Source organism: Lepidochelys kempii, chromosome 2, assembly GCF_965140265.1.
Source record: "Lepidochelys kempii isolate rLepKem1 chromosome 2, rLepKem1.hap2, whole genome shotgun sequence".
In the NCBI taxonomy this organism is placed as follows: Eukaryota; Metazoa; Chordata; order Testudines; family Cheloniidae; genus Lepidochelys; species Lepidochelys kempii.
In genome coordinates this window covers 120096370-120113936 of record NC_133257.1, presented here as the reverse complement: position 1 = coordinate 120113936, position 17567 = coordinate 120096370, and the positions used below count along the sequence as shown (strand labels likewise).

Genomic DNA, 17567 nt, shown 5'->3' with positions numbered 1-17567 from the left:
AAGTCTTAATTTATTTTAAAATGAGTATAAAAGATTTTTTTCTACTTGTATTTTTCTACGTGAAGTAATGTGAGTTTGAATATCTGCAGTGTATACTCATTCATGTATACATATCTATGCTGTGTGTTTATACGTACTGAACACACACAATGCGTGAGAGAGAGACATTGCCATAGACTTAAATGGGAGTTGGATCAGGCCCTTAGGGACCACCAGTCACTATTATCTAAATGCTGATATTGGAAAAAAATAAAGGGCATAAAAGACTTACAGCAAAAGGTGAGCTTTGCTCTCACTTTTCTGGGGTTTAGTTGCTAAGTACTCATTTTGTACATTTTGTTTTATTGCATTATGAGAGAGTTTGAAATAAGAAACTGGAAGTTTCTGCTTGCCTTCGTAGCACACAGTCTTTATTTAACTAGAGTAATCCTTTTACTAAACATAAATATTTTAAAGGCCATATAAATTGACGTATGCTTTCTTTTTCAAGAAAGGAGAAAAAAATATTTGCATCAACAAACATACATATGATTTCTAAATGCAAATTATAATATTCAGACATTTTAAAAGTGAAAAAAGGAGGTAACAGACTTAATTGTAAAGAATGTTCATGGTGATACTGTTTACTGTTAGAATTGCAGCTATCTTGTGTAGCACCATTTTAATCTACTACTCCAATGTACATTAGTAAAATCCAAAAATAATTTACCGTTTTAATTTCAATTGCCTCTTTCCTAGATGTGTTGGATTTACCCTAGAACCATTAGTACCAGATTTATTTTGTTAGGTTGTTACAGTTCTGTGTTTTTATTCTGTTACTACTTAGTGTCATGATTTGAAGAATGGAACATGGGCCGTTGTTTTATGTAGTAATTTTTCTTATAACCTTTTGGCAGTAAACACTTTACTTTATAAATTATTTGCCTTTTTCAGAGGGCGATTTCCCCAGAAGGATTTGGAGGTACTGTTTCCTGGGATGAGTGCCGATTTCACTAGTGAAAACTTCTCCGCTGCATGGTATTTGATTGAGAACCATTCAACAACAAGGTTTGTGGACAATAACAATGTTTTTAAAACATCCAACAGTATTTGTATTGCTACTGTACATCATAGATCTCAATGGTGGTAGTAGTGGAAGAATTGTTGTTTGTACGGCAGTAATGTCCACAGGCCCTAGTCAGATTTTGGGCCCCATTGTGATAGGCAATGTACAGACACGTAGTACAAAACAGTAAGGCTTTTAATCAGCAGGAATGTGAAATGCTGTAATAGAAAAAGGTAGGACCCTCCAGTGAGATTCATGGGGTGAAGTTTTGGAAATTTTTGCCAGTGACTCCATCATAATGTTTAGGAAGAACAACTTATAGCTTTTGCTTGTGTGCAGACCTTCAGAATTGTGTACACAGAACTTGCTCTCATAGCCACCTAATCCAAAGCCTATTGAAATAAGTGGAAAGTGTTTCCTGATTTCAATAGAATTTTGGTCATGCGTAGGATCATGGTAGTTACATGGCTTTTGCATAAGCAACTGAACATACACAATTCTGCAATTTTTCACTACAGTAGATGTAATGGAGGATGGAGCGCTGTTTAAAAAAATGTGAATTTTAACATTCTTATAATGATATTAGCTTGAAACCAGGTATTGAAATAAAGACTTCATTTGGTGTAGTAATTTTCTCTTGCATTTTAGTGGGAGAACGTGTTCAGTTTACCAGGACCCAAGAAGGCTATGAACACTTTAAATGAAAAGCGCCCAGTTGTTTAGATGGGCTTAGAATACTTTTCATTTACTTCTGAATTGAAACTATGACGGAAAGATCTCTAATTGTAAGACAAAAGAGCTGTTCCAGTAGCAAGGGAACAGTATGTTCCAAAACATGTGTAAGAAGAGTGTATTTGAAATAAAAGTATTTGAGAGGAAAAATTACTAAAATGACTTTTCATTAATAGTCTAAGCTCTACGAGCCTGATTCGGGCATCTTTACTTATAGTGAATAGTAACTCAGTGGGACCACTCATTGTAAAGATTGTAGACTTGAGCCCTAAAATAGGTCTTTGTGGTTACCATTCAGGAACTGTTAACAGGACCTGGAATCTATCTTTTGGTTTACCAGGATTTAGCTGGAATGTAAGCAACAGAATGAATCCACAATCAACTCTGCAATAAAACAGTATGTTGATGAATAAAATACTGAAGTTGTGGCTATTGAGAAGATGCTGCTGTCCCTGAGTTGAAAACATAAGTAACTACATAGACAACAACGTAGCTTGACATAGGCATACTTTCTTAACTGTTTCACATTGTTGTGTTGGATCAGTGCCTAATGATGCATTCATGTGTGAAGCCTTATGTTAAAGTGGCATCATGTTACATTTTTTCTGCCAATATTAATTCAAGGCATGGACTCTGTCTTTCGAAAATAATTTGTCACAACTTTCTACAAAATGGTTCTAGTGTAGTACAAATTATTGTTGTATAGCTTTCTTTATTTACAGTATCCCATTAAGCTGTTTTTTTTGCATTGGGTCCACTACTCTGGACTGAAGCCATAATTCATAGGTATTTCTGTTCAATCCAATGGAATGGGGGTAGAGTGCACCTTTATTTTGTATTGATTTATTTTTAAATGGAAAGCACTTTCTGTTTGCATGTTTGCTGAACCATATGAACTCCTCATAAGTATAAACAAGGAACAAGGGTAGGGCAAAGTGAGGGAAAACTGAAAATTTAAAGTGGCAAAGATGCAAATATTCTTTGACTGGTAACAAGAAGGAAGACTTGAATGATAGATATGATTTGGTGATGTTTCAGAGGTGATTATAGATTGATAGACAAAGTTGCGGATTAAGGATAATTCTGAGTCTGCTGGATCTGTAACTATTTTCCCAAGGCTAGAAATTTCAGAAACATGGGACAAAGAAGACATTACCCAGGTGGAGCAGAACATCAGAGTTTCAGATATTGAGTCCTAGGAAGTTATGGAGTTTGTTTGGTAGTCAGAACAAGTACATAAATGAGAACTAGAAGACTTAAGAGTTAATTAAGAAGGAGGGATATAATCAAGGACAGATCCCTGCCTTGAGCTAATATTGGAAGAAAAATGTAACAAGATTCCATTGGGTAGGCTTTCATTGACAGAGAAATGATGGGGCACAAGGTTGGGATTTGGGACTCTTGATGCCTGTTTCTAACTGTGCTACTACTACTTTAGTTTTCCCAAGGTTACACAACAGTTAGAGTAAAATTTTCAAAAATGCCAAAGTGATGTTTAAGTCCCACTGAAAGTCAGTGGGACATAAGTTGCTATGTCATTTAAGGTTTTTCAAAATTTTAGTTTTGTCCTCTCTGTACCTCAGTTTCTTCATCTCTAAAATGGAGAGAATACTCATCCCTTTTTGTAAAATGCTTTAAAATTTATTGATGAAAAGCACTATATAAGTACTAGGTGGCATTATTTTGGCCCCCACGTACCTTACTTGTGCTGTTGTGGTTTTTTTGTTTGATTGTGTTTTTGTTTTTCAGAAGAACACAGCATATCCTTAATGTCCCTGCCCTTTATTTAACCCGAGGTAGCGGGAACTCTGAATTTGTGGAACACTGATGTTTTGGTTAGCTTATGTATGATTTTTTCCTTGAAGGAAATTCACATTTTTTTCACCCTACAATTATTTTCCTGACAGAACGTCATAACAAGTATAAACAAATTCTTAAGACTTCATATTAATTTATCAAATAACAGGGAAATATTAGTCAAAAGAGAGCTGTACTGATTTTGTTGAGCCCAGCAGTCTAAAAGTGCTGCTAGTAAGAAGTTCTTATTGTACACCCAAATAGGCCATTTCAGACAGTGAGTTATATGATTTCTGACCAGCAAATGGAAACGAGAAATAAAGCAAAACATTGTGACATCATCCCTGGATAAAGGGAAATGCCTTTGCACAGTGCACCAGTGCTTTCCTGTCTCGCAGCAGGTGGGGATCACTTTCTGACTGCCTGAGCTCAAATTAGTTAGTTTTTTTAGTTTGTTCTTTCAACAAATCCTTTACTAACACTTTTAAACTGACGGAGTTTTTGGTACTATTGTGTTAGGTGTATCTGCATTGGTGGATTTTTTAATTTCCATCCCTCACTGTCTCCTTAAGCGGTCGTTGCTTAAAAAAATTGAAATATCTTTGAAAAATCACACTTTTTTCTAATTATAATTGGTATTTCCATGCTTACTAATGGTGACTGACTAAGTAACATAACTTGTGATAACTTTTCCCTGAATACAAGAAACAAATAGTATTTGTGTAGTGGTTAATCATGAATTACAGATATTATTACTTTGAAAATAAGCAAAGCTAGTTGAAACTAAATTTCCAATTTAAAAATTTCACTAAAGCAAAAACGGATAAGAAATCTACGAGTACTGGGGAGCAGTAATATGGAAATATATCTACTGTAGGGGTGACACTGGACAGCTAGTTAGACATGACTATGCAATGCAGTATAGTAGCAAAAAAAACCAGTAGGCTGCATGTGCAAAAGCATAAAGGAACAGAGCAGGAATGTGTTTTTCTCGAAGGCTTTGGTGCAAAATTGCATTTAGTTCGGGACCTCATTATCAGGAAGATGTTGGTAAATTTTGAGGGACTTCGGAAATTAAAAACAAAAAATGAATGGGGTCGAGTTTAAAAGAGTTAAATGTACATTGTTTGGCTAAGTGTACACAGAAGAAGAGAGGTAAATGCAAGTAATTATGTAGGATTTGACAGAGAAATGATGGGGCACATTTCTGTAAGTGGATATAGCTTGGAGCAATAGGGTGAAATTTAGAAAGGGAAAACTTAGGATCAGTATCAGACAAGACTTCCTGGCTGCGAAACCTGTGCAGTGGAAAATCTCTTCTACGAGAAGAGTTGGAGGCCCCTTATTTGGGAAAACTAGATTGTGCAGAACTCTAGAAATGTTACATGGAGAACAGTTCTTCGTTGGCAGGAATGTGTACCAGATAACCTAATAAATCTCTCCCTTGTCTAATACTCTGTGATATAAAATACTGTAAATTACAATGTCCTGTGTGCTAAATTTTAATACATTACTTTTATTGTATCAATCCCTTTTCATTGTATCAATGACAATGTTTCTTCTTTGCTTAATTTCAGTTTTGATCAGCTCAAAATGGCAGTCATGAATCTGAAGAAGCAGGCAAACAAGAAAAATGAAGGGAGTCTAGCATATGTGAAAGGAGGTCTCAGCACTTTTTTTGAAGCACAAGATGCCCTGTCAGGTAAATTGATTAATGATCATCAGGAATATAAAGGAAAAATCAAATATTCATATAGAAAATCTATTTTAACTTACTCATTTTAAAGTAAAAAAGTATGGAGAAGGAAAATAGATTATGACTAACCTAAAATTCCAAATGATCAAGGTCTCAAGATAGGACTGGCCAGCTAGATGTACTAATCAGTGAAAGATGGACATCAGAAAACCTGCTAGGTATCAAAAATATTCCAGGAAGATTGCAAAATCCACAGTATGAAATAATCTAATGAAATCCAGAAGAGCAAGAAAACATACTGAACCAGAGCTGACAGAAAGAAGATAAATTTCAGACTTAAGGAAAATAGTCTGGTGCTGTGGTGTCTCATCCTGAATTTAGATTGAAATGGTTACAAGTGTACAGTAAGATCTGACTTGAGAAATCAGGCCAAGAATTTCAAAAAGAACTCTAGTCTCTCAATTTTGGGGTGACCGATTTGATAGAGAGGTGTATTTTCGCTGAACCCATCCACCCACCGAAAAGTAAGGGCCCTTTAAGGTGTTGCAAGATGAGCATGCAAATCTGAGCACTCCCAAATCACTGTTCAGTTGAAAATCTTGGCCTAAGGCTATTTTAATAAGACGAGAAATGATGAGACAAAATCTTTTGGTGGCAGGTTTGAATGATGTAACTAAGTAGAGAAAAGTAGAGTAGTGACACTACTATCATTTTAAAGGATCCTAGTACTGCTGGTCAGGTTCTGGTTACCTTTGCAGTGGTTCTAATGACCACATTTAAAGCTTTCAATAGCTTTTAGAGGTGGGGAGGGGTCTCGTTCTCTTTAGGAAGTGCATCACAGAAATGTGACACTGTGCTTGTGGAACATTTATAGTGTGTTACTGTGTTTATGGATCTAGTAACTGCCATAGGTGTTTAATAGTTGCAGACAAAAGTGGAATAGGAAAGAATATGCTGACATGTCATTTTAGAGGACTTGTTACTTACAACATCTGTAACAGACTTTTTCTTACATGCAAAATGCTGATAGATCATTTTATTTTTTTCAGTAATCTGAAATCACCTGGGCAAATCTGAAATCCTAATTTGTAAATAATCCTAAATCTACACGTTAATGTGAAAATTTGACTTTAATTCCCTATGATTACACCCAAATACTTTTTGCTGTAGAGATAATATAATCTCAAAATATACTCCACTCCAGTTCAACAATTCATGACACACTTTTCCAACAACAACAAAACACTAGTCCTGATGGATATATGGTAACTCTGCATGTGACCTCTTGGAAGACTATTTTGGGGATTCTCTTTTCTCTGATTTGTGAAGTCTGGGTGGGGATTTGCAGACTAGTCAATGCATTACACCTCTACCCCGATATAACGCTGTCCTCGGGAGCCAAAAAATCTTACTGCGTTATAGGTGAAAGTGCGTTATATCGAACTTCCTTTGATCCACCGGAGCGCTGCTTTACCATGTTATATCTGAATTCGTGTTATATCGGGGTAGAGGTGTATCTTAAAGTGTGTGTCTTTTCAGTAAGACCCAAAAACTCGTCTGCAGTTGTTTCTCTTGTCCCTTCCTTGTGAGTCCAAGCTCCTTAAAACCAGTTTCATAAGAGATAAAGAGGTCAGAGAGCCAGCCAAACTACAAGTTAATTTTACAGATATTAGCCAAACAAAAGGAAAATTGCAGAGCATCATTTATTTCATTTTAAAAAGTGTCTGCTTGAATACAAAAATAGTTGCTCGCGTAACACCTTGCTGCATTTTTCAGCTGGTATTCTGCAGCTTTCTAGTAGCCTCATTCAGAGTGTTTTAGCTGAACTCATTCTGTGCTTTCATTTCTTTTCATTTTAGGGGCATATCTCCCCATCTAAAAAAAAGTCTTAGTGCAGCTGCTTTTGTATCATAAGCACTATGAATTGAAAATAGAAGAGTACTGCAGATCTTGGTGTCACTTTGTGCCTATCATCAGTGACGTGGTTTGTGTCTTCCTCCTAGAGACCCCTAATGAGCATTCAAAAGGAAACAGACTTGTAGTTTGTGCCAGTGTAAACAGTGAATTAAAAAAAAATCATTGAGAGGAGAAGAATGACCCTGATGCTGTTGAAAATTAGCATCTTGAAGGCTTTGAATCTCGTCCTTGCATTTAGACCTGTAGCATTAGAACTGGAGGACGTTTTGTATTTGATTTCTAAAACTAATTCTTGGGGAGGACACCATTAGAGCTACGGGAATAACTAGTTTTTGATTTGCTGGCATTTTCGAACAATCAGAAATGTCACTTAGGGCAGAACAAAACGTTTCCTTTTGACAAAATAATTTCATTTTGATTGTGACTATATGTAAACGTTTAATTTTTTAAAAATGAAATTTTGAAAGTTATTTTGAACCAAAAAATAGAAACATTTTGTTTAAAAAATGTCAAAACATTTTTTTAAAATGTTTTTAGTCCCCTGTCCCATCCCCAATCAAAGCAATTTGGTAAAACTGACAGAAGTCTGCAGACTGTTTATGACACCAAATCTGCATTTTTCACTAAAAGATTTGGCTGAAAAATTCCATCCGGCATTAGTTACGGGCTATTCTCTTTCCCTAGCATTCAGTCAGCCTCCCTTCCCATGTTCCCCATCCCCACTAACTCCTCATCCAGTCTGTCACTGTTCTGCTGCTGTTCCTTGACCCAGTCTCTTTATGCAGCTGCTCCCAGTTCTTCCCCCTGCATCCTGGCTTCTCATCAGATCTGTTTTGCCTCCATCTTTCTCCTTCTTGGGTCCCAGTTTCATTGTCCAGCCAGTACCAGAGTACCCCCATCCCAATACCCAGTCTTACTCTCCCACCCCGATCAGCTTCCAGTTCCAGTCTCCTCCCTCCTTATCACACTCCTTTTCCCACTCTTCTCTTGGCAGGTTTGGCTCCTGTCTGCCTGCATTCAAATCAGGCAACTCCCTGTACAGCACTTTGGCATCAGTAGGGGAGGGCATTCAGAGTTCAGGAGAGAGAGCCTCCCGGCTTTCAGTTCCATTTCCTGACCAGAATCCAAAACAGCCTGCAGCATCCCAGAGTTGCAATTGCAGGGATAATCCTGCTGGCCTGAGCAGTAGCGTGCCAAGAATGGACAAAATCTTTGGAGATTTTAGCTATTAAACTCTAGCATTTATGAGCATGTGCAAATTGTAAAATTTTGAAAGGCATATAACATGGCCAAATTATGGGTGGATTTTAACAGGGATGGCAAAAGGCACATCCGTGACAGAAAGGCTACCCTTTGACCAAATTTCAAGTTCCTGCACCAAAGCATGGGGGCGCTTGAGTTTCTCGAAGAGAAGGTTACCAGAATTTTTTAACATGGACAAAACAATTTATTTTTCTGTAGCCTCATTCTCAGAAATGGCTGAAAGTTTCCAAAAACATTCAGCCTGAGTCAGAGACCTGGCATGGAACATTTCAACCCAATCTCTTCATCAGAGTTGTTTATATTCAATTACAGAGCCCCATTACACTTAAATGTAGGAGTTTATTATTATTTGTTGATGTTGTAGGTTATTTGGTATTAATTTGCATATGGAGTTATAATGCTGGTGGTGTCTTCCCATGCAAGTACAGTGGAATTTCCATGTAATATTTTTCCTCCTTTAAATTCTAAACACGTCTTTTTGTTTTTAAACTGAGCTACATCAGAAACAGCTGATATTTTAAAGCTGAAAAGTGGCTTCAATGTAATCCTTAATGAATATAAGCTTGATTCTGCAAACTGCTTCACTAAATATCTGTTAAACTATTTAGCTGTCAAAGTATCACATGAACTAGAGAGAGAAAATACATATTATATCACATCTAGTCCATCTCTTCTGCCAATACAGTCTAAATGTCCTGCGTTTATTGAATTTCCTCCACTTCCTGACAGGAAATCCATTAGATTGTGGAATAGCCTCCCCACAGGAGGCATTTCATGATAGTCTAAATTTTCCCTATGAGTTTTATCCCAATACCCTTATATTATCCCCAAACAATTTTCTCCCAGACTTTGTTTACTCCTCTCAATTATTTATAAACTATTACCATGTCCACCTTTTTTCTGTTTAACAAAGCCACCTACTTCTCGTTCTTTTTAATTTTTCCTCTTAAATCGGTCTTTTTTGTCATTTTTGCTTTGTTTTCTTGAACTCTCTGTAATTTGTTGTGAAATCTACAGTATTAAGAAATCACCACATTTCATTGAGAAATAGAATGCTATGTCACCTGACCCCAGGTGTTTTGTATTTTCATTTAACTATAAAGTGGAAGAACAAGTGTGTTTGTACATTTTTAAGCTTACATTTTTAACAGTTTTTTAAGATAAAGGGCCTGATCTTGCCTACAGTTATTCACAGATTTGTGTGTGACTGGTCCTGTTAGTAAGGGCTTGCTTACTTTATTAAGTAGACTATCAAAACTGATGAAATCTTTACATCAATTTTAATGTATCTTTACAAAAAATAAATAAGTGAAAAATGTAAAAAAGAGTTGTACCAAGAGCTGTTCATTACATTGTGCAATTTGGAAAATGTTTACTAAGGAAAATAAGAGGTCAAGTAGGCTGGACATATTGTTATTTGGTTTAATTTCCTGGAAAATAAGATTGCCTTATCAGATCCCCATGTCTCTTTGTCCGTTAGCTTTGCTGACAGTTTGACAGTAACTTTGCTATAGAGGAGATGTTCAACAGGAAGTTTGTTTTGTCAGTGAAAGGAGGCTGTAAACTGAGCTGAGGGGAACGAGGCTCACCTCGACTTGACCCATTTGTCAGCATCAGTTATGTAGCTGGTTTATTTCCCATAATACTAATGGTAACCTAGAAAGTAGCATTCCAAACGGGGCTACTGTTCATTGCATCGTAAAGATATAATGTTTTATTGCCTTTGACAGACCACATACCACGATAAAAGATTCTGGAGAGATAGTAATCTAATATATATTTTAAAATACACTCTTTAGAATCTTTACACTGCAAAATTTCTTTTTAGTTAAGTACAGATTAGAGAAATACACATTTGCATTTACTGCATTACCTGAATTTGCAAGCGTGTGACAGTCACATTACCAGTTATCATTCTTCCAGGCCTTTTCCTGCCTGTTGAAAAATTCTAAAATAAGTTATCGTTTGAGATTATGACCCTGATTAGGGCAGCTTTGCACAGCTCATCTAGTGCAATTCTGCTGCAAAACTGGTTTAATCGGCCCTTGGAAGAACCCACTAGAGTAGAGGGATCCTTGGGTGGTACGGTTCCCCCTTCTCCCATGGCTGAGTCAGGGTGTGGCCAAGGGAAAGTGGGCATGGCCAGGGCATCTCTGTGCCCTGGTGAACCTTGTTGTCCATAATGGATCTTTGGTTGCTGAATGAGTTAGAGCAGCATTTAGGCTACTTTAACTTGCACCTAGTGACAGGCCCAGAGCAGAATGATTCCAATCCCAGGTGAGTGAAAAGCCATGTTTGTAGACCACATCATGCCCTCCTTTGCTCTCCCCAACCTTGATTTGGAATGGACACAGCCACAACCCACCATTTGGCCCAGTGTCAGGAAACTTATGGTGTGGTATTACTACTTCTTAATTCAGTTTCTCCAAAACAAAAGAAACCACTATGTAGTCATTCAGTTCTGACTCAGTCTGGGGTCTTGGGAAACTAACAACTGATGTTTGCCTGCCATATAAATGTTCCTTCCTGTTGGACAGTCTGAAGCTATCCAAGTACGTTGTGCGTATTTTCACAGCACGCTAGTAATGCAACAGATGTGTTTGACATGATACATTCATTCTAAAGTCCTGCATTTTCTATAGTTTTTATTCATCAATCTAATTTTGGGATGGAATTACAATTGAGAGCTTTAAAAAAAAAAAAAAAAAAGTATACTGGCTGGGAAGGTGGAAGGGGAAATGTTCTGCCTACTTGTCCATGGGCAGCCAAACTTTCAAATTTGGTTGCCTGACAAGAAAACCCGTTTGTCAAATTTTCATGCTGTGGTTTCATTCTGAAGTAAATTAAATATTATTGCTGCTGTTATTGTCTAATGACAGTAACATTCTTTTAATTCTGCTTGTTTTGCTTTGGTCTGTTGTCCCAGGGTTACTCATTATTCTCTTGTTTTTAGTGTGTAAGTCACTAGGTCTTATATATTAAGTTTTAGCCTCGCTGTAATATAAATTCACACTGGTTAGGCAGAAGCATATTAGACTGAGAGTCAGAAGTGAGACTGTATAACAGTGTATTTTAAATCCAAATAAATATCCTAGTACTTTAAATAATATTATGGACAATATCCATCTGACTTGAAATGTTCATACAGATTAGCACTAATCTAGTCCCTTCTGTTGAGTGCTCTTGTAAATGAATGTTTTGTTCTTGGTTCCACACCAAGGTAGTAGAGCATAGCCTTGCGTGGGTGTAAAGCATCTATTATTATTATTATTATTATTTTATTTATTTTATTATTTATTTCATATTATGGTAGCACTTAAAGGTCAACCAAGATTGGGGCCACATTGTGCTAGGCAGTGTACAGACAGTAAGAGGACACTTGGGCCATTCACTAGTATCTACATCAAGTACTGGAGTACTTTCTTGGGGGGTGGGGCTTGTTTTTATTAAATGTATTGCACATTACCCATGCTCTATTACTGCTGTGCTACAGGACAACGAAAACAGTATTTCCATCAAGAGCAGTGTATCCTGAAAGGCAGATGGTCTGATAGTTAAAAGCTTTTAATTAAACATGCATATGCATTGTAATTTGTTGTGGATTTGATGGTAATCAGGTGTCATTTCAGATAAAACCAACATCTTGGTCACTCTCCTCCTCTTTGCACAATACCTAATAAAATAGCAGATTGTCAATATATACATTTACATTTCCATAATGGGCCAATTCTTTTTTGACTGTTAGGTCATCACGTTGAGTCAAAGGTTAAAACCATGTGAGTGGTGGTTGCTACAGCCTAGTGAATCTGGCATACATATATTCAAATGCAGTTTCAAGATGATGGATCTGATTGACTGATTGATTTACTTAATGCAGCTTTGCCTTTAAAACTCTAGAAATGTTTATCCTGTCAAATGTACCATCCTAGAGTTAAGCTTCCTGACAGATGGGAAGTTGTTTTTTCATTGCTGCAAGTCCAGCATAGCACTTTCTAGCTTTTGCAAAGTATCAAACAAGAGATTTCTCCTTTAAAAATGAGAGACTTCAGTTAGAATGGTGTTTGAGTCCATGCTGAAATACATGTGCCCAAAACTGTATGTCTTGAGTGCCTTAAGAATGACCCATATTTGATCTGTGTCAGCCACTGACTTAATGTCTTCTAAATTGGTGACAGCCTTCAGAGGTCTGGCCTGATGATCGATCACAGAACACTTGGTCGATTCCTCCAGAATATCTCCCAATTACCTTAAACTCACCAGAGATTGTTTGAAGTTACTGTCGTGTTTTATGACTTAGAATTTATTTTGAATCCCATTTTCAAATTTTATTTTTCAATTGTTTAAGCTATAGATAATCTTATTATTAGACCAGAATATCAAGCTGAGGGTTGTGCTTGGTGCTGTCCACAAAAAGAAACATATCTTGTCTAACTATGACCTACATATCATTTGAAAGCCTATACTCTCCACTACATAGTTTAAATTCATATTGTTGTTTCAATTTTGATTCAAACTCTTCTTGTCCTTATCTCCACAACTTGTAAAGCTGCTTTTATGCCTTATGTGATATCACGAGATGTCCGAGATCCCAAATTCACTAAAGAGAGTATAACTTTTCCTATCCTGTAAAACCTGACATAACCAGAATTGCGCAGCTGTGGATTTTTCGGTGGATCATTTAGCAGAGTAATAAACCTAGCTTTTAACATACATTTCTGAGAGACTTTGCGGTTGCTCATATAAAGTTTCTTCCTAGATGGATGAATTGTTACCAAGTGTTGAAATTTTATTGCAAGTCTCACAGTAGTTTGTGTTTTTCTTAAAACCCCAGCCCCTGGAGTCAGGTGATTATTTCAGACTCTCTACTTTCATAAATAAATAAATATTTTTTCTTGCCCTTGTAGTTGTGGGGAAAGCATGAAAAAGCTTAAAAAACAAACACAACCCAACATTTATTATTTCAAAATCTCATGCTTTTTGAGGGCTAACATATTTTTTCAGTAGTTAGTTTGGCAATGTTTTGGATGTTAATGCAATATGATTCAAGATTAAGGCTGTGTTTTTCCTTCAAGTTGCAAAATATTTCAAATATTTCTGAAAATTAAATCATATTTAGTGACACTGAATGCATCCGATGAAGTGAGCTTATGCTCAAATAAATTTTAGTCTCTAAGGTGCCACAAGTCCTCCTTTTCTTTTTGCGAATACAGACTAACACGGCTGCTACTCTGAACCCTGTAAGTGACAGTACACCATGTTGCTAATTTGTAGATCTTTTAGCATTTTATGGCGCAATCTAGTAATAGCTTCTTGAGGACAAAGTGGCACACTTCTGTGCTTTTTCAAATGATCAGCATCACAGCATGTACATAATCTGGGATCCATTCTGAAGAATTTACACCTCTCATAGGGGGAATGCCCTTATCAAAAAGCTTTTCAGGTTTTCTCCAAATTACACAAATTATTTCGTCTTTTTGACATGAAACCCATGGACATTTGGGTTTCCATTTATTCTGGAAAGTGTGTTTACATTTTAGTTTTTCCTATTCCTTAGCATACTTTGGTGCCAGAGGCTTAATGGATACTATGCCAAGGGCCTTCAGAACTATGCTGTGCTGAATCAGTCTGTCTTCTTTAGTTGTTTGTTTTTTGGTTTGATGTGTTCCAGACACTTAAAAAAAAAATTAACTAAGTTTCTATGCAAAAGCTCTGTTTTGGTCTACTTCTGCTCCCGTTGGAAATCAATAGTAAAACTTCTATTGACTTCAGTGGGAGCGGAGTTAGAGCAATGCTGAGCTGCTTTTGAAAATTTAACCCATAGTTTTTGTACAAATTGGTATTAAAAATAGTGTGTACATTAAGGATTGACTTGCAAGTTTAAATTGCCTGGTCCTGCATAGCTGTAACAAAGTATTAAACCATCTCTTTGTGTTAAAAACAATTTAATATTAGGAAACAGCAACTAATCAAATTGTAGTTTAGATTACTAGAAAGCCTATTGCAGTTGCCAGATTAAACTATCACTTGTTTTTCTGGCAAAGATAACTGCCTTTGAACTGTTCAACTGTGGTTGAAATGCCTAGATTCAGTCTCTCCTTGCCCCAATAACTGCAAACTTCTTATCAGAGCACTAACAATGTTCCAGCTGATGCTCAGACATGGTAAGCCATGGTCCTAACCAAGCATATATATATGGTTTGTGTGGCCGAATCTAGAGATATAAAATGTCCAGATGTTTTGAAAGCATAGAAGAAAAAACATATGAGAAGAGAGGTCAAAAAACAAATTTTGGAAAAAATTTGAAATATCTGCATTAGTTACTTGCTTATCAAAATGAAACTTTGTCTTTAAAAGTGAGATGTATTATGTATAATTTGGTTATCACATAGAGATTGCTACTAGTTACATTTATGAAGTAAGTAAGTATAAATTCTTTGCATTTGAATAATGACAAATATACCTAGTAATAGAGATGGAGCTACACGCTGAGATATTCATGTGTATTTTTTTTACCTGTTGACATATTTCTAAAATGGGAGGGGGGGATTAAAATGTTGAAAATAGAAAGCATCGACATTGTTGACTCATAAACAAAAAGGAAGGTTATCCGTAGGGCTCAGAAATAATATGTAAATCGAGATCTGATGTTATAAAGCAGATACAAATGAAACTCATGTTTCTAGAGAAGAGTGCTAAAAATGAACATATTTGTATTAGGGTTCTCAAGCGATTAAAAAGATTAATTGTGTGATTAATCACGCTGTTAAACAATAATATGATACCATTTATTTTAATATTTTTGGATGTTGTCTACATTTTTAAATATATTGATTTAATTTACAACACAGAATACAAAGTGTACAGTGCTCACCTTACTTTTATTTCAAATATTTGCACTGTAAAAAAACAAAAGAAATAGTATTTTTCAATTCACCTAATACAAGTACTGTAGTGCAATCTCTTTATCATGAAAGTTGAACTTACAAATGTAGAATTACGTAAAAAAAACCAAACCCTGCATTCAAAAATAAAACGGTGTAAAACTTTAGAGCCTACAAGTCCACTCAGTCCTAATTCTTGTTCAGCCAATCACTCAGATAAACAAGGTTTTTACATTTGCTGAAGATAATGCTGCCTGATTCTTGTTTACAATGTCACCTGAAAGTGAGAACAGGCATTTGCATGGCACTGTTGTAGCTGGTATCGCAAAATATTTACATGCCAGTTGCACTAAAGATTCAAATGTCCCTTGATGCTTCAACCACCATTCCAGAGGATATGTGTTCATGCTGATGACGGGTTCTGCTTGGTGACAATCCAAAGCAGTGTGGACCAACACATGTTCACTTTCATCACCTGAGTCAGATGCTACCAGCAGAAGGTTGATTTTCTTTTTTTGGTGGTTTGGGTTCTGTAGTTTCCACATCAGAATCTTACTCTTTTAAGATTTCTGAAAGCATGCTCCACACCTCGTCCTGATCAGATTTTGGCAGGCACTTCAGATTCTTAAATCTTGGGTTGAGTGCTGTAGCTATCTTAAAAATTTCACAATGTCAAATTTGCAGTGAAAGTGGTCTTAAAACAAACAACATGTGCTGGGTCATCATCCGAGACTACTATAACATGAAATATATGGCAGAATGTGAGTAAAACAGCAGGGGACATACAATTCTCCCCCAAGGAGTTCAGTCACAAATTTAATGAATGCATAATTTTTTTAATGAGCGTCATCAGCATGGAAGAATGTCCCCTGGAACAGTGGCCAAAGCATGAAGAGGCATATGAATCTTTAGAGCATCTGGCACGTAAATATCTTGTGACGCCAGCTACAACAATGCCTGTTCTCACTTTCAGGTGACGTAATTAAGAAGTGGGCAGCATTATCTCCTGTAAATGTAAACAAACTTGTTTGTCTTAGCGATTGGCTGAACAAGAAGTAGGACTGAGTGGACTTTTAGGCTCTAAAGTTATACATTGGTTTGTTTTTGAGTGCAGTTATGTAACAAAAAGTCTACATTTGTAACTTGCACTTTCAAGATAAAGGGATTGCACTCCAGTACTTGTATGAGGTGAATTGAAAAATACTATTTCTTTTATCATTTTTACAGTGCAGATATTTGTAATAAAAAATAATATAAAGTGACCAGTGTACACTTTGTATTCTGTGTTGTAATAGAAATTGATATATTTGAAAATGTAGAAAAACATCCAGAAATATTTAATAAATTTCAGTTGATATTCTATTGCTTAACAGTGTGATTAATTGCAATTAATTTTTTGAGTTAATTGCAAGAGTTAACTGCGATTTATTGACAGCCCTAATTTATATATATTCATTATAGTGTAGTTAACACAGCACAACATTAAGGACCCTCAGTAAATATGGGTGTATATCCAGATTTTATAGTGAACTTCAGACTCTTTAATAGTGCATTATCATTATATATAGTGTGTCATACCTGTAGACAAATCTAGCCATCATATAAATAAACAAGTATAACTTAAACAGTTTACTTACCAATTTACTCTTGGAAATGCTACCATAGCTCAAGTTTTTTCTTGTGACTTTTCTAATCCGAATCTCTCTCTCTCAAAAATTCACAAATTCTGATTCTGAACTTTCACTTTGATCTTCATCTATTTCATTAAACTGATGATGTGCATGGAGTGAAACAAACTCTTTCACATGTTGTTATGTTTCTTGATTTTTGTGTGTGTATTTCCAAACATTGATCAGCATCTTTCTCATGCTTCAGAAGATGGAGGAATCTGAAGCAGATGAGAAGCAAAAGGAGTCAGTGATTGTGCTGTACAGAGGCCTTGCCATCATGTTGTAGGAGCAATATGCTTGGTTCCCCGATTGCACTCTCGGACCAAATACCTGAAGAGGTTCTGTATTTTGCAACATTTGAAAGTGCTTTTCCAAAATCTAGTCTTAAATGTGTAGCTTGTTTAGTAATCCAGTCAAGTGATGTAACAATGCTATTATCACTAACATAATTACTTTTGAACTTTGGATCTAAGTGGTTTGCAGTAGCTTTACAGCTGAATTCTTCCCATTTACATATAAAGTCCTTCACTTTTACATCTTCCTGACTTGTATGTGGAGATGAGCTT

General features: G+C 36.1%; 1 protein-coding gene across 4 annotated transcripts in view; it reads left to right on the top strand.

The window, feature by feature from the left end:
• EXOC2 (exocyst complex component 2) overlaps positions 1-17567 on the top strand; it is a 188565-nt gene that overhangs the window by 41439 nt on the left and 129559 nt on the right. For all 4 annotated transcript variants that reach the window (XR_012157344.1, XM_073332187.1, XM_073332186.1 and 1 more), the window contains exons 5-6: positions 934-1047; positions 5152-5276. Coding sequence is in view for 3 of the 4 variants with exons in the window: in XM_073332187.1 (XP_073188288.1) it covers positions 934-1047; positions 5152-5276 (239 nt within the window). In the remaining variant the exon portion in view is untranslated. The remainder of the gene's footprint in view (positions 1-933; positions 1048-5151; positions 5277-17567) is intronic.